We start from the raw sequence: 23651 nt of genomic DNA on the forward strand, positions 1-23651 counted from the left end.
AGCAAATTTTGTACTGTAGTTATGTGAGAAAGCATTTTCTGATTTAATAAAACTGTAAAAAAAAAAAAAAAAAAAAAAGTTGTGTGTTGTTGCCCGAGTGAGACTTGCTATTTCAGAAAGAGACCATCAGCAGAGTAAGACAACTAAACCAGTACTGGAGATAATGTTACAGAATATCTTCTACTATAGTGGGGGTGCCTTTTCTGCATTATTAAATGAAAAAAAAAAAAAAATCGAAATTAACAGATTAATCGACGAATCGAAATTATAATCGTATTCGTGTCGATTTATTTAAATAGTCGCTCAGCACACCTCTAATATGTATAGAAGTTTTGTAAAAAGAAAACATTACATAATTGCCTGATTTCACTCCGTTTTCAACCATATTGTTTCTGAATGTGTTGGATTCCACTTTTTGACTGATTAGCTGTCAGTATCTTAAATTAATTTAATGGACTGTGCATATCTGCTACCCATTAGCCTACTGTTTATCTGTTGCTAAAGATTACGTTGACTGCGACTTCAGTGGTGTCAATTATGGCCCATACAAAGATGGAGAAACGTGGTGTTCAGTGATGAATCCAGGTTTCTGCTTCGAAGTGCAGATGGAAAAGCCCGGGTATACAGGCAACGTCATGAATGTTTTGCGGCCAACTGTGTGCGACAGGTTGACAGATGTGGTGGTGGTGGTGGTGGTGGTGGGAGTGTCATGGTGTGGGTGGCAATCTCAGACAGTGGCAGAACCAACCTTGCTTCTTGTTCATGTTCAAGGCAAACTGACAGTTCATACTGCCTCATGTGATCTCATTCATGAACCATCGTAACGTAATTTTTTAAGTATGACAATGCACGACCGCACACAGCCCGGGCCAACACAGCTTTCCACACTCAGAACAATGTTCAAGTGCTTCCCTGGCCATCTCGATCAACAGATCTGAACCCCATTGAGCATTTGTGAGACGAGCTTGATCGACGTGTGCGATGACGTCACCCCGAGCCAAAGACGTTACAAGGACTTTTCCAGGCACTTGAGCAAGAGTGGGTTGCCATTCCCCGGCATGTTATCCAGGCTCCATGGGCAGGAGATGTCCGGCTGTCATGAGTGCCAATGGTGGGCATACCCATTACTGATTTCTGTTGACCGTGAACTTTGTTTTATCTTTGAAAGTGACTTTATTGAATGTCTTGATGATTTCTGTAAAGGTTAAGGTTCTTTGGAACTGTCTATTTTACTATGCAAACTGCCATACTAATGCTATAAAAAGTTCAAAACACCTATGTGTGTGTGTTGTGTTTTTTTTTTGTTTTTTTTTTGAAGAATATATATATATATATATATATATATATATATATATATATGAATTTATTTTCCAGTATTGGCGACCTTGAGCAGATGCAAATTACTCATTTATCAATTTATGTTAATTGCTTGTGAGAAGTTGCCCTGCTGGTCTTTAGTTTTCTTAGACAATTTGCAATGAAAATTAGACATGCTGCTGTACGGATTAATGCTGGCACAGACCAGTGATGTGCTTAGTCAAAGGGACCAGTTAATCCATCTGTGCTTAAAATTACATCTCAACTGGAGATGGTATTTATTTTATAATTTTTTTTTTCTGGGGAAGGAATGGGGTATGTGGAATAAGAGAAGGGGATTAGTGCCAATAAAAGAATTGGCCTTTGCTTCAACTTTCCTTTCATCGGTTTCTCAATTGCAGAGCTGCAGTCAGTGTGCCTGTGTTAAGCTATTGGCAGTCAATTAGGTGAAATAAACTGGGAGGGTGACCTTCATTTCCTTTTTAATAGCTGTTTTTTTTTCTCCCTGAACCGGTGAGCTCCAGTGGATTTTTGTCTTGACAGCTCAGCCTTGCATAAACATAGAGACCCTTTGTGTGTCGCTTTCAATTCTGGCTTTTTTTTTTTTTTTTGGTGTATGGCGGGGGGCCGTCAGTGGTGTGCAAATTTTGAAAAAAAACTACTTGTCAAAGGGACAAGTACTACTTGTCCTTCTTAAAAATCCACTTGCTCACTCACTGTCCCAGAAAAAACACACATACACACACACACACACACATTTTGGGATTGTGCTTTTTAAACAATGAACACAATCAATTAGTGATTTAATAATACATTCTGCTTTATGAAATCAAATAAAGGAAACATACTGTATTTGCCAAAACTGAGCCTATCTAATTTTTGTGCATGACACATGGCAAAACAAAAATAATAATTAAACTGAAATGCACCAGGCCAATAGAGAGACCTTTTATTATGAGATGCAGCATTTCAGTATCTTAGGTTTTGTTTTAGATTGCAGTATATACCATGATTTTAAAACGCAACATTTCCAGAGAGCTTTACATAACCAAAAATGTTTCCCAACCTGAAAGAAAAAAGCTTTTTTTTTTTCTTAATTATTTTTTATTTTTTTATTTTTTTTACACAGAAGACATTGATGATTTGACATATCTATATGATGGCGAACTTCTTCGCATTACGCACCCGTCAAACAATTTGGTGTAAAATGAAAACCAGACACGATGTTTAACATTCATTCTGATCCTAATTTCTGAGAGTTGTGGGTACCACTGATACTTTTACAGTTTTTAGGTAGGAGATCACTAAATTACGCTTATGGAGACATTTCTAAAGAAATGAATTTGAGCACATTTTGTTAACTTATTTTTTTACATTCAGACTAGGTAATTGTAGGGTGTATTTCATGACAATAAAAAAGCAAAACGTTATTTGTGTAATCTTCAGTTTCTCAGCTGTTTAGAAAGGTATAATACGGTATACGTTCAGTGGATTTTTGTCCTGATACACAAGCCGAAATCACTTTGTCAGACCTCAAACAAGTAGACTGTTCACTGGAGTGGAAGGGTTAAAGGATTGGTTTCTAAACTACATTTTGTTTTGTTGGCGTTTCAGTGGCCATTGCGTTGTCAGTCTCGCAGTGCAAAGTTGTATTAAAAATAATTGTGAATCCTATAGCTTTACAAACCTGCCAACCACCTGATTTTAAGTAGTGTACGTTCAAAAAAAAAAACATTGCTAAAACATTACATGTAAAATAGTTTAAAGGTTTATGTAGTTTTTATTATGTTAAATATTCTTCCTAGAGCTGGCGGTCAAACTTTACTGGGCTCCTGCTAGACAAAGGCAATGTAATCGTATTATTGCATTAATTTAAATACATTTGTTACTGTGTGACTGAGGGTTTGTGAATTAAAATATGTACATTTGTGTACTCTATGTTTTGCTTTGAGGTTTAGAGTTACGCATTTAAAAAAAAAAAAAAAAATTAAAAAATTGTATGTGCGAGACTTCCAGTTTAGTGTATTCAGGAACTTGTGTGACTCCCAAGAAATCAACAGTAGTTTTTCTAGCAACAGAACATTGTGACAAAAGAAGAAAAAAAAAGTAAAAGTATAACGGTAAAACTTGTTGTCCCTCACACAAATGTTGTTGTCCCGGGCGTCGGGCGATATGAAAAACAAATGTCAAATTGGTAGAGACCTTGTTTTAAGGAACATGTAAAGTGGTTCCAATAGTTCCATTTTTTAAATATATTTTTTTACTTTTGTCCTTTAAGGTTGGTAAGTTGTTTTATTAGATAAATATATGCATAGAAATCCCTGTTAATTTTTACATTTTGGCTTTTTAAATTATGTATGTCAACAGTATTGGAGAAAGCATTTGTGCAGTGGTATATGCAGGATATTTTATGCCATAATGTCTATATAAATGTATTTAGACTTTTCCCAGTTGCTTTTTACTAGGGGTGTGCATTAATACCGGTATATTGCGATCTTCATCAGGCAATACAATAACTGGTATTTGAACAACAATACTTGTAGTTTTGGTTCAACTGATTCAGGGATATTGTCTTGTAAGATAATCAGTTCCCGGGAGAACTTGGAATCAAGCAGTACTAGCACAAAAGAAAATATGGCAGAAGCACACAGATTTTGAGCTGCTTAAATTCTGCAAAGCAAAGTCACATGTGGACTCATTTCCTATTAAAAAAAAAAAAAAAAATTGAAAAGTATGGCAGTATAGCATCAAACATTGCGGTATGTTGTTTTTATGCAAGGCTGAAGTAAAATGTGCTGGCAGTACCACCAACCTTGCATACAGTGCTGTAGTCCTGCATCTTAAAGTAACGGAACACCAATTAAAATATTGATTTTTATAAAACAAATGATATGAATTCACATTTTATTTGTACATTGAACTTGAGGTGACATTTAACAGGTATTGCATGCGTCTTGCATGTGACTTCTAGGCTACTCCCCTTGATCAGTGCTTGTGGCTTGTTTTGAAAGCATCAGGCGGGTAAATGTTGTCTCTGATGGGTTGTTTTTTTGGCTATATTTATCGTGCATGGTTTTTTTTTCTATTCCTTTGTTTGAGGTCACCCCCAGCGCAGAACTTCAGTCACCATGATGCCCTGTATAGTATATCATGTCCTCCCTTCTTTTTTTCTTTCTTTTTCTGGAGCTCTGCATTCAACAAAATATACATATTACACAAATGCTCAGTTATTTTTTTTATTTGTCACCAATTTAAGATCTGTATTGGTGTAATTTTAATTGGTTGACCACAGAGATTTAATTACACCCCTAAACCCTTTTTTTCTTTTTTTTTTTTTTTTTAAATGGTGTTCCCCGCGATCGAAAAATGTCTGAGACCAAGTCTTATGTAACAAGCTCTTCAGCTGGAACAGGGGTTTTTAACTGGGCGTACGAGTACCCCTGAGGGTACTTCTAAGTGTCATAAAGGGTACGCTCTTCATAATGAAAGTAAAAGAAAATTATGATCTTGAATTTATTTTAACGGTATTATATATTACCACTACATTACTGTGCACAAATATTTCATTTTTGTTTAGCAGCTCAGAGCCTGTTTTATAAATGATGATCCAACTGTACCCATGCGTGATTTCCATTGAGTGGATTTCCACTGATTTTAGGGTGGGTGAAGCAGGCATCTGGCTATTTTGCCTATGGAGAGCTCTGAACTTTACAGTTTTCAATTAATTGTATAATTGAATGGTAACCAGGGAAGCACATTTTTCAGAAGTATGAATTCCGGTAAACCTAAATGATAATCGCAATACTCCTACTTTGACAATTTTTGTTTTATTTATTGGGTGTGCGGCTGCATTTTCGTAACAACATAGCAACAGCATTTGCTTTTTGATGTTTGGTAGAGTACTGTACATCCATCTGTACATCTATCATTCCTATAGTCAAAAAATGATAAATGTCTTAATTGCAAAAGAAAAACAAAGGAAGAATTCAGCTGAGATGGGAAGTAAATGGCAAAGTGATAAACAAGTATGTTGTCCTGAGAAACAGAGTTTGACTCAAATTATATATATATATATATATATATATATATATATATATATATATATATATATATATATACACATACACACACACTAGCTGGCGTTGCCCGGGGAAATTCAATATTTCAATATTTCATGCATGACAAATTGGGTAACGGTAGCCTTATGGTTTCCTATAAGTTACCGATCTTGGGTGTCGCACAATGCGCTCAGACCCCTTTTCCCTTTTTACTTTTTTTTTTGTCATTTTAATTAATTTTTATTTATTTATTTTTATTTTGGTTTTGTGGGTTTCTTTAATTTGAGATACATGGCTACTGTAATGATCCAGCAATGTGGTTACTAAATAAAGTACCCCGGGGGTCAAATTCTGGATCCAAACACAGCCATCGACCTTCCACTGGATGAAAGAGGAGCCCACGCAAAGTTTGGTTGCACTGGATCCTGTGGGGTCCGAATGCATAAAGGAACAGACAGACAAACTTTCTTCTTTTATATATTAAGATATATATATACCGTATAACAGGACATTTTGGCTGGTATTAAATTCGGCGGATTTGCTACCTTGATAGATTTTGACTCTTTTTGAATTGCTGTTTTTCACATTCACAAAGAAAAATGCCAGTTTTGTATTTCTACTTTTAATTTAAAAAACATTCAAATACATGTTTAATTAATGCAATGTGTCTGCTAAAGTAGTATCTAATTAAGCTAACTAGTTATATCATCTACAATGTCACTGCAGCAACTTGGATAAGAACAAACAAGGCCTTCTAAAAATGAGTTACAGCATTATCGTTATATAGTCCTTTAATTAAGATAACAGTAATTGGAAATTACTTTAACAATAGGCATTTGCTAACTCTGTTTTAAAACATAGCTCTGGTTCACTAACATAACACAGTGGAATGATCACAGTATAATTTAGTAATTTTAGGACAGTATTGCCACAACTTTAACAATTAAGCCAAAACAAAAATAGACTTAGACTAGCAAGCACTGGCAAAATCAACTCATTTTTATACAGTGCAAAACTAATTTATTTTAACATATTGTTTAGGGACGCTGAGATACCTGCACGGTGGGTGTCTTAATAGTAGTATCTACAATGTATTGACAATAACAATGCAAAGCAAATTTGCTTTTGTTACAGACTTTCTAACAAGTCTGGAATAAACTATTTTGGCTGTTGCAGTACTTAATTTTTTTATTTTGTTTTTTTTATAAGGATTAATTAACATAAAACTGCTTAACATAAAGAACAGTCGTACAGGTACCACAGTAGCAGGGGCAGTTTACACTGCCTCGGTGTTCCTGATGGCATTATAAATTCCAGAATTTCTAAATCCATTGATGTAAATGTCTGGTCTGCGCTTAATTGTTTTCAAGCAAATTGGCTCCATCACACTGCCATTCTCATATTCACTTTGACATCCGACACATTCTTTCATTTTCCTCACGTTTCTTTTAACTGTGCTACATACCAGTCTGACAGAGGCCGGGATCACTCACTGTATGCCACACTCTGATTGGTGGAAGAATTATTGGCGAGCCAATCAAAACTGCCAACAAAGCCAAAATAAATTTCCCACCAAAATTTCTCATTCTACGATTTGTATGTGATTTAGTGCGAGAGGTCCCGGGTTTGCGCCCACCCTCCGCCTGTATATGGAATGCCTCACCTCGCCACTTATTATTTTTCAACACCAGCAGTCAATCTCAATCGAGCGTGCTGGATTAGCCAAAATGAAATGTAAAAAGCAATTTGGGAAATGTCAAAATAAATAAATATATAGACATTTTATTTATTCCGATTTTTCATTTTGGCATAAAATGTCGTCATAGTGGGAAGTCAAGAAATTAGCAATATATATTTAATTTACTGTAACATACATTATTTATTCTAACAAGACAAATTTAGAATGCTTAAGGGATCTTTCTATCTCTTTCTTTCTTTCTTTCTTTCTTTCTTTCTTTCTTTCTTTCTTTCTTTCTTTCTTTCTTTCTTTCTTTCTTTCTTTCTTTCTTTCTTTCTTTCTTTCTTTCTTTCTTTCTTTCTTTCTTTCTTTCTTTCTTTCTTTCTTTCTTTCTTTCTTTCTTTCTTTCTTTCTTTCTTTCTTTCTTTCTTTCTTTCTTTCTTTCTTTCCAGCCATTTCCAGTTTTAATAACTCAGTAATTATGTTTGAGCACAATGGGTTTCATTCTCTGGCACGTGCTTGATTTTGCTTGAAAGAGTTTGTGTGCATCCTGACAAACTGGAGCAGTGTAAAATTGGGTTGACAATTTGCTAGACTTTTGCTCCCCCTCATTGCACATGCAATGTGTCAACCTGTCTCCCCAGGGTAAGGAGGCTGCGGGAGCCTGTCTGCTCCTCCTAGCAGCAGCTGTAGCCGAAATAAACTTTGCCCAGTTTGGTAGTAGCTATCCGTATTGTTCGGGGACCTGACCCAGTGGTAGGAACAATAGGGGTGCATGCTCTAAAACCACAGTAGCATTTAAGCCAAGATGATAATTTGATATTTGATGGTTTAGAGAGCCATTAGCAGCATGAAAGATCTAAGAAAAAAGGATATTGTCAGTAAATGTGTCTTTACCAATGCATTTGTTTGCATGTTAATAATGGAGCCATACTAGTTTTATAGTCCAACCTATAAGTGTTTTGTCTACTTGTTTATTCAAAACAAAGCCTTTTAAAAAGTAGAGTTGACCCCCTGTATCCAAATAGGAAGCTGTGCAGGTACTTTTAGCTTGCTCTAAAAATAGTTTGAGTTTGCACCCATCATTAACTTGTTTAATTAAGACTGGTTATTAAAACCTTAGTGACTAAAATAGTCATACTTGCTTATCTAATTCTGACTTGAGTAATGAACTGTATATGAGACATCAGTGATCTTTGTAGTTCATGCAAAGTAATTAAAAACATATTTTTGGATTAATGCAGAACTACTATGCTCAATACAACACAGTCTGAGATCCGTATTAAAAAAGGCCTAATTATACAATGTTGCATTGAATACAACTTTCTTTACTAATAGTAAAACACAAAAGCTATAAATGTGATGACTGAGAGGGAAAAAAAAGATATGATATTTGCCAGATGATTAAAATAAGTTCATTTATCTTCTCTGACTGACTACACTGTGTGAAGTTTCAAATGATGAGGTTAACCTCCTCAAGGGTTTGTTGTTTTTAATACAGTATTTGGTTTGTTCTTATAATAGGTTACATAACCTAAAACACAAGGTTACAGCTTTTTTCTGTTTGTTTCATAAACATGACAATGTTAAAACGATATGCTTAGATGCATGATGGCAAAATGAAGTATATTCGGTCAGTGTTGTATTCAGTAAAGCTGCTTTAATACTATACATAACAAAGATATCCTTTCTAGTACAGTACATTTTGCAAAGTCTTTTACCTTCAAAACTGCAGACCTGTATACAGGTCTAGCAGAGATAACTACTCAAAATAGTGACAAATTAATCTATTCTACCAATATGTATATCTCTGTCCATTTGTATTTATTTTTTCAGTGTAACTCAAACTTAGTTATTTTAGGGTGGCATTTCTGTAAAGTTGCTTAAGTAGTTAAGTAAGGCTAATTAGCTGAGTTGTACAGTGCAGTTTTCAGTCTCTTCCATTCCAGTGCTGTGGTAATTGCCAGCACTGAGCAGAGTGGTCTTTCTGCATGGCGGCCGCCTCAAAGCCGGACACAGCTTTTGCTCTGTGAGCGATGATAGTAATTGGTGTTGGGGCAGATCTGTTACTCCGACTGTTACTTTTATGGCAGGTGTCTAGTTCTTAATTAAGGGCTAATGAGCTTGTCTAGTGGATTGAAAAAACCCTACCAGCTTCCTTCAGTTGAATGTCCTACTTTGTTTTACAAAGGTTAAGGAGCTGAGCTACTGTGGGAAGGTGATTGCTTGTCCAAAAATGTTAATGGCTTCTTTTTCTCTCTGTGAGCAAAATATAAAACTTCAAGAATTTTTTTTTTATCTTGTCTTGTTGTCTTTTTTTTTTGTCAATACACTTTATATCACACAGAAGGCATCTGTTTAGTTTCATAATGAGCTTCAGCACATCCTTCTGTTGAGCTAAAATTGGCAAAAGGTGATGTTTGCATATTATATATATAAATGTGCACATGCATTTGCATTCATATGGTAAACAAATAAGTGGGGGAGGCTTTCCAGAACCAGTTTTTAACTAAAATAATTAGTGTTGTGTGGGGTTTTTTTTTTTTTTTGTAAATGGAGAAAGATTGTTTTTAATGCTCCAGTGTTTTACAATGCCCAATTCATGTAACAGCACAATTGTGATTTTTGGAAAGCCTGAAGCTCATTCTTAATCTGAAGTACAAAAGTGGATATTGCTTAAAGTGGTTGTAGCGACCACAATTCATTCTTGATAATGCACTTTTTTTCACTCTGAATGTTTCAGAAGAGCAGTTTTGAGCAGTTTCATGGTAAACACGTGTCTTGCTATTAAAATGTGACACTTGTATTACATTACATTGTATTACAAATGGTATTACACTTGGTAAATAAAATTCAGTTTATTTGGCTTGTCTTCCAGGAAGTGTGTTCCTGCTTTAATTCCCAGGTCACCCCAGCGTTGTCTTTGGGGTCAAAAGCATCTTACTAACTGCAAAGCATGTCAGTCATTGAGGCAAGCAGTTTGTCTTCCAAACAAAGCCTAGTGTAGAACCAGTTATCATGTTTTAAAATGAAGATGAATGTATACTAAAACATGCATTTATTTTACAACTGTACATTTGAGACCTATGAAGTAAATGGATCTGCATGGTGGAGAACATTTTGTTCAGTCGCTTTAAATGTTTCTTGACAAACAAGGGAATGGTCAACTTGTTACTCACTATATCCACATATTCAAATATGGTAATTAAGTATGTCCTTTTGGTTGTTACACATGCAAGAGCTTCAATTCCCATACTTTTTTTACTGTAGTTCTCTGCTATAAGTTCAGAACTGCTAGTGTAGATTTAATGGAAGTGCTTTTTTTTTTTTTTTTTCAGTTAACCCAAGTTATTTTTCCTTTTTTTTCTGTCCTGTCATGCGTGTCCTAACAGCAGCAGCAGCTGCAGGCCCAGCATCTGCCCCATGGCCACGGCCCTCCAGTGCCTCTCACCCCACACCCTTCAGGACTGCACCCTTCTGGACTGCACCACCTGGGCAGCAGCACGGGCCTCCTGGCTCTTTCCAACGCTCTTGGTGGGCCGCCTCACCTGCCAATTAAGGATGACAAGAAAAACCACCACGACTCAGACCACCACAGAGGTGAGAGGCCAGGCAAGTTTGATTAGAACCTTTTGCAGTGTGAACCTCCAGACAATTAAAAAAAAAATAAAAAATAAAAAAAAAAAGTTTTATTACCTGACATACCTGCTTGAATTCGTAAAAAAAACAAAAAAAAAACTTCAATCTGTAAGGATTGTTTTAAAGATGAAAAGTATGGAATATATTTTTTACAAGTTTAAATATTTTTGGGGGAAATGGGGTGGGGTGATTTCAAGAAATGGCTTGCACTAAAATTAAGTTTAGTTTTTTTTTTTTTTTGTTAAAACAGTGTTTTATATTAAGTGGACCTGAGAATCAACTTATTCTCTGTTCAAAACATACAGATCAGGTTTTCAAAAGACTGTGCAGCCCTGCTGAAATAAGTTTCCAAAAGGCAGAGGTTGCACGTGTCTGCATTTTTTTGAAAGCCTTGTGTGTTGTTTTTTGTGTTTGTTTTTATGGAAGTGCAGCAGGCTGGCTGAACTGGAGCAGATCTGTGAATCAGACGTGAAGGGAAAGCTGTGACCATTTGTGAAATGCTAGTTGTCTCTGCTGTCATTAATGAACTTAACCTGGCTAAAAGAATAAATAAAAAATAACTGGTATTGGTATCGGTGATATTTCAAGGTTACTGTGAATATTTCTTTGACTTATATCGGATAGTCTTTGGAAATGGTCAGGGCATCACTTGCAATTTGTAGTTAATGACCTCCTCATGCATGCTTTCTCTGCTCCATGCTGTAGCTTTAGAATATGTGAAAATGGTACTAATGAAAAGATAATGACATGTGAGCCTATAGTGCAAGGACATCTGTTACGGTTTAAACTTGCAGGTTATCTGAACCTAATTTTGTGCTCATTTAAACAGTACTTTTTGCGCAATGAATGACAAGCAATTGCACTTTTGTTTTTTAAACTACTTAAAAGTAATTAATTGAACAGTAATTTTTTTCAGTTATTGTTTCCAAGGGGAAGGAGATAGGTATGATAAACTGTAACTATACTGTTATTAAACCGTAAGTGTAAACATTATCAGGAAATTGCTGTATCAGGAATGTGCAATGATTTCTATTAATAAAATCTGCTTAAAAACTTGAATTGGCTTGTGTTTCTAATTCCTTTTTTTCTTTGTTTTCGTTTGTTTTTGCACCTTGTTACTGAACGACCATGTTTGTGCTTTTCTTGGTTACTCCGGAAACAGAGAAAGAACCAAGCACAGTAAGTACACTTGCTCTCCTGCTAACACTTCATTTCTCAACTGTTTTGACTGCAAACAATAAACAAACAGTTACGTTAGCAAACTGTCTGGTCAGATGCTTAATCTTTTAAACATGTGTATAATGTTTACTTATTCAGAGAGACAAATAGTCAAACTTTATTATATAATCTTTGTCCCAGCAAAGGTACTACTATGCCTTAAATCAACTAATTACTCCTACATAAGTGTATGTTTAGCATGAAATATTGCAGTATTTGTTGTCTGTTGCCTAATGTGCACATCACATCTATCTAAAGCAGTTCACTATATAATTGAGGGTGTGCGGGTGTTTGAAAATACTGTACTGGGACATGGTAGCTTGGTCTTGTTGGTGGATTGCAGGCCATTGACAACATATGTAAAAAAAATATATACAACAAAAGAATGAACACAGAATACTTCTGTTTTTTTTTCACTGAAATGTGGGATGGGTAATTCTAAACACGATGTGTAGTGCAAACCTGGGATGTACATATATGTTTAGATTTGTGATTTAAATAACATTCATTTTACAGTAGGCAGTCAATCAAAGATGGTTGAGAGTTAATGTGGATTTGCACATATTTAGGCACCAAATGTTGATTACACATCTCTTTAGAAACCTGTAAAGAAGCATACTGTTTCTTCCTTATTGAGGTTTTTCATGTGATGTCCTCACAGCATGGCGTGGACAAACAACCATGGCAGCTAATGCAAAAACAGTATCTTCCACACCAAAATGTAATGTATTTGCAACCGCAGAGCACACTTCTCACCTCAAGTCACAGGAATTAGAAAGGTATAATAAGTGCCAGATACTTAGAATTTGTGACCCCTACTGTGCACCCCCGAAGATCATCTTGTATCTTTCTGCCTTCTACTGCCAAGCTGCGACGCTTCTTTCTTTTATCTGTCCCTTTACTTTCTTTCCTTTCTGAAGCCTCACAAGGTTGTTTCTCTCTGAACAAAGCAATCCATTTTCTCTAGTCTGGCCTATTCAACTGCTCTGCTCTAACAAACCGATACACTCTGTCTTTAATTTGAGCAGGATGTCACATGGGCTGCAGGTTGAGAACCCCTGCTCTAGTGTCTGCCAGATATGTCATATACATTGTTTTAATTGCAAGTCTATTTAACTAAAGATGTTAATATACAAACAACATAGAAATACTGTACTTAATTCATATTAATACTGTATTTTTAAACAAACTTTTGAAATGTATATTTTCTTAATTGGTAACATGTAAGTTTTAATAAAAAAAATAAACAAAATAAAATAGAATGATGTTTACACAGCAAATCATGTGATCGCTCACCAGAGGTGCACAGTATGGGTCACAAATTCCAAGTATCTGGCACTTAGCATTATATATTTCTAATTTCTCTGACTGGAGGTGAGAAGTGTGCGGTATTTTGGTGTGAAGATACCGTTTTTGCATTAGCCGCTATGGTTGTTTAGACCATCAGTATGGTGGCGTAGACCGCTGGGGTCACATGATTGCAACCCCTCAATTGACACTTTGTGTTCCATATGGGGTTGCCACCTTTTCCACAGACCAAACCCGGACATATTTCTCAGTCAGCCTAGCTCTACCAAAACGGCACTGTACTGTAATACAGTTTAACACAATACCACCACAAATCAATAATCATCCAGTATACACAGTATTGTTCCCTTGATATTTCTAGCAATCGAACTTGCAAGCCAGAAAAATAGTAGCTATATCATGGTAAGTTAGAGGCCAATCTTGTCTGGTGATGAGTAACATTGTAGTAAATCAATGCAATTTCTGAAGCAACGATCCTGTCTACTTTTTTTTTTTTTTTTTTTTTACAAATAATTTGAGCCTGAAAAGCCCGTTTTGTGACGGTCAGAATTATTTTACAGCCATCATGTCATGGCTAATCCCCCCACCCCATAATAAATATTAACAAACGTTATTATTAGATGTTAGAAACTACAGCACTATTGTAAGTAACCAATATTTTACTGTAAAGGTTATATATTTAATCACACTCGGATCAGTGTAATGTAAAGCATTATTCAAATGCTGGCGGCACAGTAGAATGTACAGATCGGTGCTAAACAGTACATTTCTGATAAGACAGTGGAAATCCTTTAAGCAACTAATGCACCATATACCTGGAAATTTTGGCTACCTTGTTAGATTTTGATGGTTTTTGAATTGGCATTTATCACTTAGCACGTTCACAAAGAAAAATGCCAGTTTTGTATTTCTACTTTTAATTTAAACATTCAAGTACATGTTTACTTAATGAAATGTGTCTGCTAAAGTAGTATCTAATTTAAGCTAACTAGTTCTAGCATCTACAATGTCACTGCAGCAACTTGGATAAGAACAAAGGTGGCCTTCTAAAAATGAGTTACAATATTTATTCTTGTATGGCCCTTCAATTTTAAGATATTAGTAATTGGAAAGGATTACTAATTGCAGTACACTTTGATAGGCATTTGCTAAATCTCAGTTTTAAAACTTAGCTTTGGTTCATTAACATAACACAGTGGAATGATCACAGTATTGTGTAGTAATTGTAGGACAGTATTGCACGTGTGAAAACTTTAACAATAAAGCCGAAACTAAAGTGCTTTAAATTTTAAACTGGTTAATAGACTAGCAAGCACTGGAAAAATCAGCTTTTTTTATATACGGTGCATAACTAATTTATTTTAACATATTGTTTACTACAGGTACCACAATAGCCGGTGCAGTTTACACAGCCTCAGAGTTTCTGATCGCATCATCAATTCCAGATTTCCGAAATCCATTGATGGAAATCTCCAGTCTGCTTTTTTTTTTTTTTTTTTTTTTAAGAGTGACTTCATCACTCACTGCCATTCTCATATTCACTTTGACATCAGACACATTCTTTCCCTTGTCCGGTGTGCACTTCTTTAACCTGTGCTGCATACCACCTGTCTATCAGAGGGCGGGATCACACACAATATTTCACACTGATTGGTGGAAGTATTATTGGAGATCCAATCCAAACCGCCAATAAAGCCAAAATAAATTCCACTCCAAAATGTCTTGTTATACGGCATGTCAAAGAAAATATTAAAGGAAGGTTAGTGTTTCTTATGCGTTTCACTTAAAACCGGACATCAGGGTGTCCGGGCTTGTTAATTCCTGCCACCCGGACACAGATGCCAATTCCCAGACTGTCTGGGTGACCCGGACAGGTGGCAACCTTCGTTCACACCCAAGTCCATTAAGCAGGACTCGCCAAGCAAAGTCTGTATAGAGCAAAGACTCCTCTGACACAGTAGTGTATCAAATCCAGCTGGGGCATCTAACAAATGCAAGAGTGAAAACTGAAAAAAAAGTTGTCTCCCTTTCTACTTGTGTGGTTTGTGACATAGGATTAATGCTGCTTGACGTATGCACATGGTAGCTTTTTGTATTGTGATTGGAAGGCTGGAATTCAAGTCCACAAGATAGAAACTTCTGTAATCATGATTTTAGTGTTAGTTAAAATGAATATCGCCGCCACCATTTTCACTTGGGGAGGGAAAATAAACTTCCTGCAAATTGTCATTTTCAGAGGGTAAAAGCAGTCTGTCTCATATAGCAACCTATTGAGTTAATGTACTAATGATTTAAAATTGTGCGTTTTATTCTTAATTTCAAAAAGGAAAATTTACAGAATCAAGTACACACATTTTTTTATTTGCACCAGGTGCAGCTTCGAATCAAACGCATTGTTACAAGAGCTTAATGATTATCTAATTGTTTAAATGTGCAGCGTACAAAGTTATTAGTCAACAGTACAAGTTCAGTGATGCAGAAACTGCATTATGCCTGGGTCGGGCTATTGAGGATAAATGAGCTGTCGGGAGCTCCTGGCCTGTTTCTCAGACATGCTTCTGTTATGTCTTACGAGTTGGAGAAAAGTATTGCTCCCCCAGGCCACCTGGCATGGCAGCTGAGAAAACATATCTAAATAATGGGCATTATATCCACATAGGGTTTCAGTTCACACACACTGCATTCATAACTCTGGCTGTTATTCAAATTGTCCCCGTTTGTTTGCCACTGATTGCTTTTTGCTTTAATTTTTGTTGGCAGGAACATTGCCTCAAGAGCCAGGCTGCCTGTTTACACACAGCCTGGTTGCAATGACAAGAAATTATGCAATATTAAGCCTTTCATTCTTCAAATCCAGATTTAAGGACGTTTTGTGTTTGATCGTTAGTAATAAAAATGTCACAGGTCTTATAAATTGACTGATTTACATTTGGAGGAGTTTAGGTATGCAGAATAAAAGCATTCAATAGATGTTCAATTTCTACTGAGCTTTATAAAGGTAAAATAACCTTTCACTATGAAATTGCATCAGTTAAAGAAGAGTAGAAATTCTAGCGCACATAAGGCATGGACACAAAGGGCATCTTATTTGAAAGCTGGCAAGTAAAAAAAGATCAAATGGCCAACTTTTAAAATCTTTAATCAAAGTGCAAAAGAACTTCGGAAAAAAGGTCAGTAAGTTGAACAGACAGTAGAAGGCTAGCATGCTTTTTTTATTTTAGCAGTTGTAATGCAATGTTTGGTGTAGAACTGCTGACCATGTTATGGAGCAAGATGCTCTTTAGCCCCTTACCTTCAGCAAGGCGATACATGCATTGGATCAAACATAGAAAGTAAAGTTAGCAACCAGCTAGATTTAATTTACCACGCCCCCCCCAGCCCCCCCCCCCCAATATCTACAATTAAGTTATCTTTTTGTGTATCTTCTGTTGTGTATCTAGCAACTGTTTTTGGCTTGTTGCAATATGTTTTGGTGTTATGTTTAGCAATACACACAAGGAGGGTTAGTACAGATGTTGCACTCGGACAAAATGGCATGTTTGAACGTCGTGCCATTAATGATTGAATTATATACTGACAGTCGTCTTTTTCTTAGATAATACTTGAACATTTGATACAGACCATCCTATTAGTTTTGTATACAATCTTTGAGGTGGTCAGTTATTTGCTGGTGGAAATGGATCTTGAATTTATTGATTTTTAGATGGAAAATATATTCAAATCCTATCCCAACAAGCTGCTACAGTAAATGTTTTACAAGAGTATATTCAATAGATGTTTGAATTAAGATTGTAAGAGCTTTACAGTACCCTCATACATGAGCTTAAATATCAGCCTTTGAATTTCCTGGCCCTACAGTGTGGGCCATCTCTTGGTGTTCATAAGTGTAAAGATTTTAAGCCATTTGCAAGTTGAGTTAGTATTGAGAGGGAATTCTGTTTTTCAAGAGCAGTAGAGACCTTCAAATTATTGATCGATCATATACTTTGTCAAGTTATTAACACTGAATTGGGAAGCCTGGCTTTTCTCCTTGTGCTTTACTAAGGATAATGAGAAACTGGGAACATGATTTTTAATACAGAGCTTTGTGGAAGTAGTTTTGAAAACAAAGTGATATTTACAGATCTTTAAACCTTGGGGGGGGGGGGGGGGTAGGGGGATGGTGTGCAAAGTACACCAATTAAGTTTAAAAGACCCATTTAATGGCTGATTTCCATTGCTTCTTGAGTGTGATAAATGCCACCTCTGATTTGTTGACTAACATGAACATCGCCTACAGTATAGTACTTCGCCCTGCCAAAACACATTTTAAATGAAAATGACAGCTGAAATTGCCGCCTATATAACATGCTGAATAAGAGTTCCTTAACAAAAGACCACAGGTTCAGTATGCACACACTGCTTTCATAGGATGCAACTAGTACAACGGCATTATATCTAAAGATTTCAATAATACAGTACATTAATGTTCTTGATACTATACGGATGCATGCCTATCTGCATGCAAGTCTGAGTTATTGGGGGGGGGGGGTGGGGTGGTAATTCACAGCTTTCAAATAAAATTGTTCACATGAACTGCTGTCTGTATTTCAAGGAGCTGTGCCTCCAGGCTACCAACTAGTTGTAAAGGTTATGCTGTGAGTTACACTACATTTCATTGGGGGGTCTTTTCTCTGTTCATGCAAGAGACCCCTGGCAACTTCTTGGGTTTGACTGGCCATTAATGAAAGATAGCTTAGACAGAAGACAAGTTGGTATTTGTGTTCTGTTTGTTGCTCCTCAGGACTTATATTGCATGTATTTTTATTTATGTACTGTACATACATATAGAGCTTTAGAACCAGTTGTCCGTCTTATTTACTAGGAGGATTTTTGCACTTAGATCGGCTTTATTTAAATACACTCAAAGCGAGAAATAATTTATCCTGTATTTACAGCTACTATAAACAAAATGGCAGCAGGACTGTAAAACATGGTGTAAGAGTATTCTGGCAGCCTGCTTTCTCCACTTTTGTTTTAAACAATTTTCTCTTCCAAATGAGGGTTTAGCAGAGCCTTGTGAAAGGTTTTTTCACACAACGTATTCAGCATTGTTCACAGCATTTAACACATCACTGAACAAATTGCCCCCTTGGATATGCTAATCCTGCACTTAAAAGAACTCATTGTAACATGTTTTAATGCTTTAGCCAGAGGGGAGATGGGAATCTAAGGAGTGTTAAATTGTCATGTGACCTGAAAAACATAAAAATTGCTTGTATTTTGTGGGTCAGTGATCATTTTGTGAAATCTTTTAAAGAACACACCCTGTTCGTCTTCATCTTGACGTGGAAACATTGCTACAGGCTTCCTTATATTTCTGTTTGCTTGCTTATCGGTGGCTTTGTTTGCAGAGTTATTTATTAACATTTTGTATATATATATATATATGTGTGTGTGTGTGTGTGTGTATGTATGTGTATATATATATATATATATATATATATATATATATATGTATATATATATATATATATATATGTATATGTAAATATAATGTGGCTTCTGTTCGTTTTTTATTAATTTCGTTTTTCAGTGCTTATTTTTAGCTATTTTCAATTATTTTTATGTAAATCATTTTTTTCTGGGCTTTAGCTTTTTATATACTGTACTGTATTAAATTATTGTTTTCAGTTACTATGTGGGGTGTTTTATCGGTTTATATCGGTTAAAACCGAAAATCAGAAGCCCTAAATATATTTAACAGTACATTTTCCTATGAAACCTGTGGAGTCGTTCTGCTATATTATTAGTGACTGTTAGTACAAAAATATTATTAGGGCGTATAATCTCTTAGTGAAACGAGGCTAAGCTAATTTGTTGTTTCTCTTGAATTTCCTCAGTAAAATACCAGAAAATTGAACTATTTTTTTAGGGGGTGGGGTGGGGGGTGGGGGGGGTTATTCTATCTCCTTTTTTATATTCAAATTTATCGTTTTCTTTGTGTGTTTTAAATCCTTTAAAATGTACTGTTCAAACTTGGTTTACGATGGAATGTTTTGTTAAATGCTAATGCTGCAATACATAAAACGCCTGAGCTGAGAATGTTGCTAAACTATGTAGAGTATGCTCATGAATATTCTTGAGCAATCTATTCTCTAAGCACATTGATGTTTGAATAGAAGACGAATGAATAGTGACTGACTGGAGTTTGAGCAGTTTTTCTGAGCAGTGAATAACACAGACCCCCTGTTTAAAATGCATGAATAACTATAAGTGTTTTTCCATTCAAGTCTTCGGGCTGAATTATAGGGGAATAAAGGCTATGCCTGTTGATGGGTTAAATTATAGGGGAATGGAAAACAATGTAGGTGTCGTAGTTCTAAAGAGCCTATCACTTTTTTTTTTTAAATAAAGGAACCCTGAACAAATAGTTTTTGAATAACACTGACTTTTAAATTATGTCCCTGCTAGAGTAATTCCTTGATGGTCCCTGAAAGTCTGCGAGGCTCAGATAAACGTCGAAATGGACCAGAATTTTCAAATGACTTGAAGAAAAGAAAAGCTGATGACAAAGATTCAAGCCACTACGTAAGCAAAAGATTTTGAATTTTACAGAGCTGTGTTATTGAGTTGGCCTGTTTTTTTATTTTTATTTTTTTTACATTTTTTTATATTTCATTTTTAGGACAATGTATTTTAATTAACACTGACTAGTACTTTTGGTTTCCAAAAATGCAGTTTGTAGCTAAACTAATGCATACACATGAAGCTCTGCAAAGTTGTCTTTAGACATTTTCCAGCTATTACTGTTTTAACTGGCTATTGCATAATAAGTGTCTGCATTTGCAGGACAGTGATGGAGACAAAAGTGAGGACAACTTGGTAGTCGACGTTTCTAATGAGGTTAGTTTTTATTTATTTATTTATTTTTTTAAGAACATGCCTCGTATGTTTCTGACATCTCCATCTCTGGGGGAGTCAGAAATAAATATTAAGGACACATTACAAGAAAAATACTTAAGTTTCATATTATGTTGTGTAAAATCAGCATTTGTCAATATTGGTTTAATCTGTCCTTGAGGAGACCCTATATTTCCGCATCAGCAACCCCCCACTGGGACACTTGAACCTGATACTTGAGCACCAGTCATTGCCAGCTCCTGGTTAGCAGCCAGACTTTGCTACTAGCAGTGAATGTTGTGTATAAATTTACCACCACCGCTACCCTTTTTGAAACCAGAAACTTGACCTAAACTTGAAAGTGGCCCCTGACATGCAGTGCAGAGACCTGGATTCTTATTGGATCTCTGCCTCGTATTCCAGCCATTCAGAGCCGGAATTTGAACCTGTGACCTAATAGCTGTCGAGGCACATCACAGTGCTGTGGGTCTACATCTTGATTTATACTGGACTGCAATTTAACTAAGCTTAAAAGCCTGATCAAATCTACTATGAGCTGGGACCTAAATCTGAACAAATATGTGAGGAGCTGGGACCTAAATCATTAAATGCTAAATTTAGGTGCTGCAATTGTTTGCTCTCCGTGTTGTGCAGTGTTATATTACAGTATTATGTTTGGGTTTATATGTACTGTAACAAATTAATTGCTGGACAGACTGGGACATAGTGGACTAAAAGTAAAAAGGATCACTTGCCTCTTGAAACATATTCTTTCTTAGTTGTAAAGGACTATCACTTTGTTGTGCCATATTTTCAGAAAGAAAGCTCTTAAAGTTCTGTAATGTATGTAAATCAAAGTTCAATTAAAATAAAGTGTGCATTGATTCATGCCTAGAATTGTTTAGTTACTTAAACAATGCTGATTTGAGTTTAGCACTGGCTAAGGTAAGTCAATTGAAACATCCCTGGCTGGAAGAAAAACTTAAATAATTAAATAAATGATTGAAAACCCTTGTGGTGATTTAGCCTCCTTGCAAATGTAACATGGCTTCTCTGAGATTAAGCTGATCTTGGGTTCAGGCCGACACCTGTGATGGAAGCTACTTCATTAGGGTGTGTTTATAATACAGTAAGTGCCGTTACCCTTCCAGGACCCTGCTTCACCACGTGGTACTCCTGCTCACTCGCCAAGGGAGAACGGTGTGGACAAAACTCGCCTGCTGAAGAAGGATGCTTCCAGCAGTCCAGCATCAACAGCATCCTCAAGCAGCTCCTTGTCCCTCAAGTCCAAAGAGATGAGCATGGTAGGTAGCATACGTGAAGCCACGCTCCCGTGGTTTAAAAAAAAAAAAAAAAAAAAAAAAAAAAGGTTGCATGCTAAGGCCCTGGGAATATTGACAGAGGTTCAGGTCTTGGCTAGGGGCTTAAACTCTTGTTGTATATGGCAAGGTTCCAGATACTGATTGTGTGTGTGTGTGTGTGCGTGTGTGCGCGCAAATGTATCAGGCCTGTAATTTAAGATGAGCAGTAATCACGTTAGCTAAAGCTAGGGAGGTCAGCGTTTTCCTCCTGCAGTTAATGCTTTCAGCATTGTGTGAATTTATGAAATTTGGCACGTGGTGCCCAGCATCCCAGCTGCTGTAGTGATAAATTCTGTAATACCGTTTGGATTAAATATAACTTTTAGTTTGCTTACTCATACCAGCATGAAAAAACCAGCGCACCTGTGTTAAAATCCACTACACCAACTCCACGCCGGGACGCGTCCACTCCAGGCACCAGTGCCACCCCCGGTCTGCGGCCCAGTCTTGGCAAGCCTCCATCCATGGAGCAACTAGTGAACCATTCTGGTAAGCATTTTATACCCAGTCATACTTAATATTTTTCATTGTCAAACTACGTGAAACTTGTAATTTTGTTAGTAATTCCAGTTAAATAGTCTGGTTCTGAATCCCTGTCCCATAATTGAGTCCCTGTTTGGCCTTTTGTAAGCATTTGTACACGTTCCTAATGTACCTCATACATGCAAGTGAAAGGGGTGTCTGCTCTTGGGGCGACAGGGCAATAGTTCTCCATGTGCATTTACTCCCAGGCCCCTTTAGAGCTACATGCATGGTTTATTTTGAAATAGTGGTTTTCCACTTGTATCTAATTAAGTCCCAGGTGTATCTAATTAAGTCCCACTTAAGATCCACTGACATCCATGTTTTGAATTAGACGCCAGAAGACAGAGGTAGACCTGTGCACTTCAGCTTGCCTTGATGAGTAAATAAATGCAACGATGAGTGCCCCACTTCAGATTAACATTGTAGATACATTTCTTAACTGTAATGTGAATTGCAGATATTGTATTATTAGTGATTGTATCTCTTCAGCTGCAGGGTTGAGGGCCCCCTTGGCAGTCCCAGGTCCCTATCCTGGTCCATTTGGTATGGTGCCCCATGCTGGGATGAATGGAGATCTGACCAGTCCAGGGGCTGCTTACGCCAGTCTTCACAACATGTCACCTCAGATGAGTGCTGCTGCAGCTGCTGCAGCAGTGGTAGCCTATGGACGCTCCCCCATGGTAATTAATTTGTTTTTGGAAAGCATGCATTTTCTGTAAAGGGTAGTGAAAATTGTGAACAAAAGCTCACTAAGCTCACTTCAGTAGACCTTCAGCTAAACTCTGTTCTGTTAAATTGCCTTAATTTAGATTAATAAAACAAGGTAACTTATGGTTACCAACAACATAAGCCACACACTTTGTTTCCTTTTTATGTTTTATTGGTTGAAAGCTAGAACAATACTTGATTATTTTGAACAGTACTGGATCTAAATACTGGATATATGTCTTGGTTTATAGTATTGCGTGTGCATTTTTACTAAAAGTATGTATTGTGTGTAAAGGAAAGTCCTCTAACGGGACAATTAATGAAGCTTTTATTGCCTGTAACAGTACATTTATTGTGTAGATGATCATTTTGAACTGGTTCTGTTTTTTTATCCCCCCCTCCCCCTCTATGTATATACACACTTGTTCAAGTGCAAGAAAACAAACAAGAACACTGAAGATATAAGCTTGTAAATTGGCCTTGTTGTCCCTTTTGAAAGCAGTTGTAAAAGTCCTAAATAAAACAAATCATATTTAAAAGGACCAAGGTGAGCTTCCCTGTTTATTGTATCTCCCTTAGGCATGTGTTTGCTTTCTAACTTTGAAATCCAAAGCAGTATCAAATACTTTAAAACAGCAAGTCCCACAGGTTTATTTCTTTGTCTGAAGTAAATTATTGTTGGCATTCTTATACTATGATTAGGCTATCAACATCGCAGTGTTTCTAATTCAGGGAGGCTATGGCTTGGCTGTTGTTTTTTATTGGACTTTTTCAGGAAGAAGGATTGATCTCATTACTATAAAGAATGCATTGTTCTTGGCCGTTTACCTTGTTATTGTATTAGTAGGCAGTAGGTAATCAGGATTTCACAACAGCATCTACTCCCCTGGTTCCAGTTATTTTTCATTTCATAACTTCATGCCCAATTGTTCTTCTGGAGAGTATTTATTAAAAAAT

General features: G+C 36.4%; 1 protein-coding gene across 10 annotated transcripts in view; it reads left to right on the plus strand.

Annotated features, from left to right (window-relative positions):
• LOC117421237 (transducin-like enhancer protein 1) overlaps positions 1-23651 on the plus strand; it is a 69545-nt gene that overhangs the window by 31843 nt on the left and 14051 nt on the right. For 3 of the 10 annotated variants that reach the window (XM_059025410.1, XM_059025371.1, XM_059025403.1), the window contains 7 exons: positions 10446-10665; positions 11855-11871; positions 19672-19788; positions 20050-20103; positions 21252-21404; positions 21806-21950; positions 22482-22666. In XM_059025410.1, coding sequence (XP_058881393.1) covers positions 10446-10665; positions 11855-11871; positions 19672-19788; positions 20050-20103; positions 21252-21404; positions 21806-21950; positions 22482-22666 — 891 coding nt within the window. Of the gene's footprint in view, positions 1-10445; positions 10666-11854; positions 11872-19671; positions 19789-20049; positions 20104-21251; positions 21405-21805; positions 21951-22475; positions 22667-23651 lie in introns of all 10 variants that reach the window. The other 7 variants (XM_059025388.1, XM_034035355.3, XM_034035358.3 and 4 more) reach the window with 3 other exon arrangements.

This window comes from Acipenser ruthenus, chromosome 1 (assembly GCF_902713425.1).
Source record: "Acipenser ruthenus chromosome 1, fAciRut3.2 maternal haplotype, whole genome shotgun sequence".
Classification (NCBI taxonomy): domain Eukaryota; kingdom Metazoa; phylum Chordata; class Actinopteri; order Acipenseriformes; family Acipenseridae; genus Acipenser; species Acipenser ruthenus.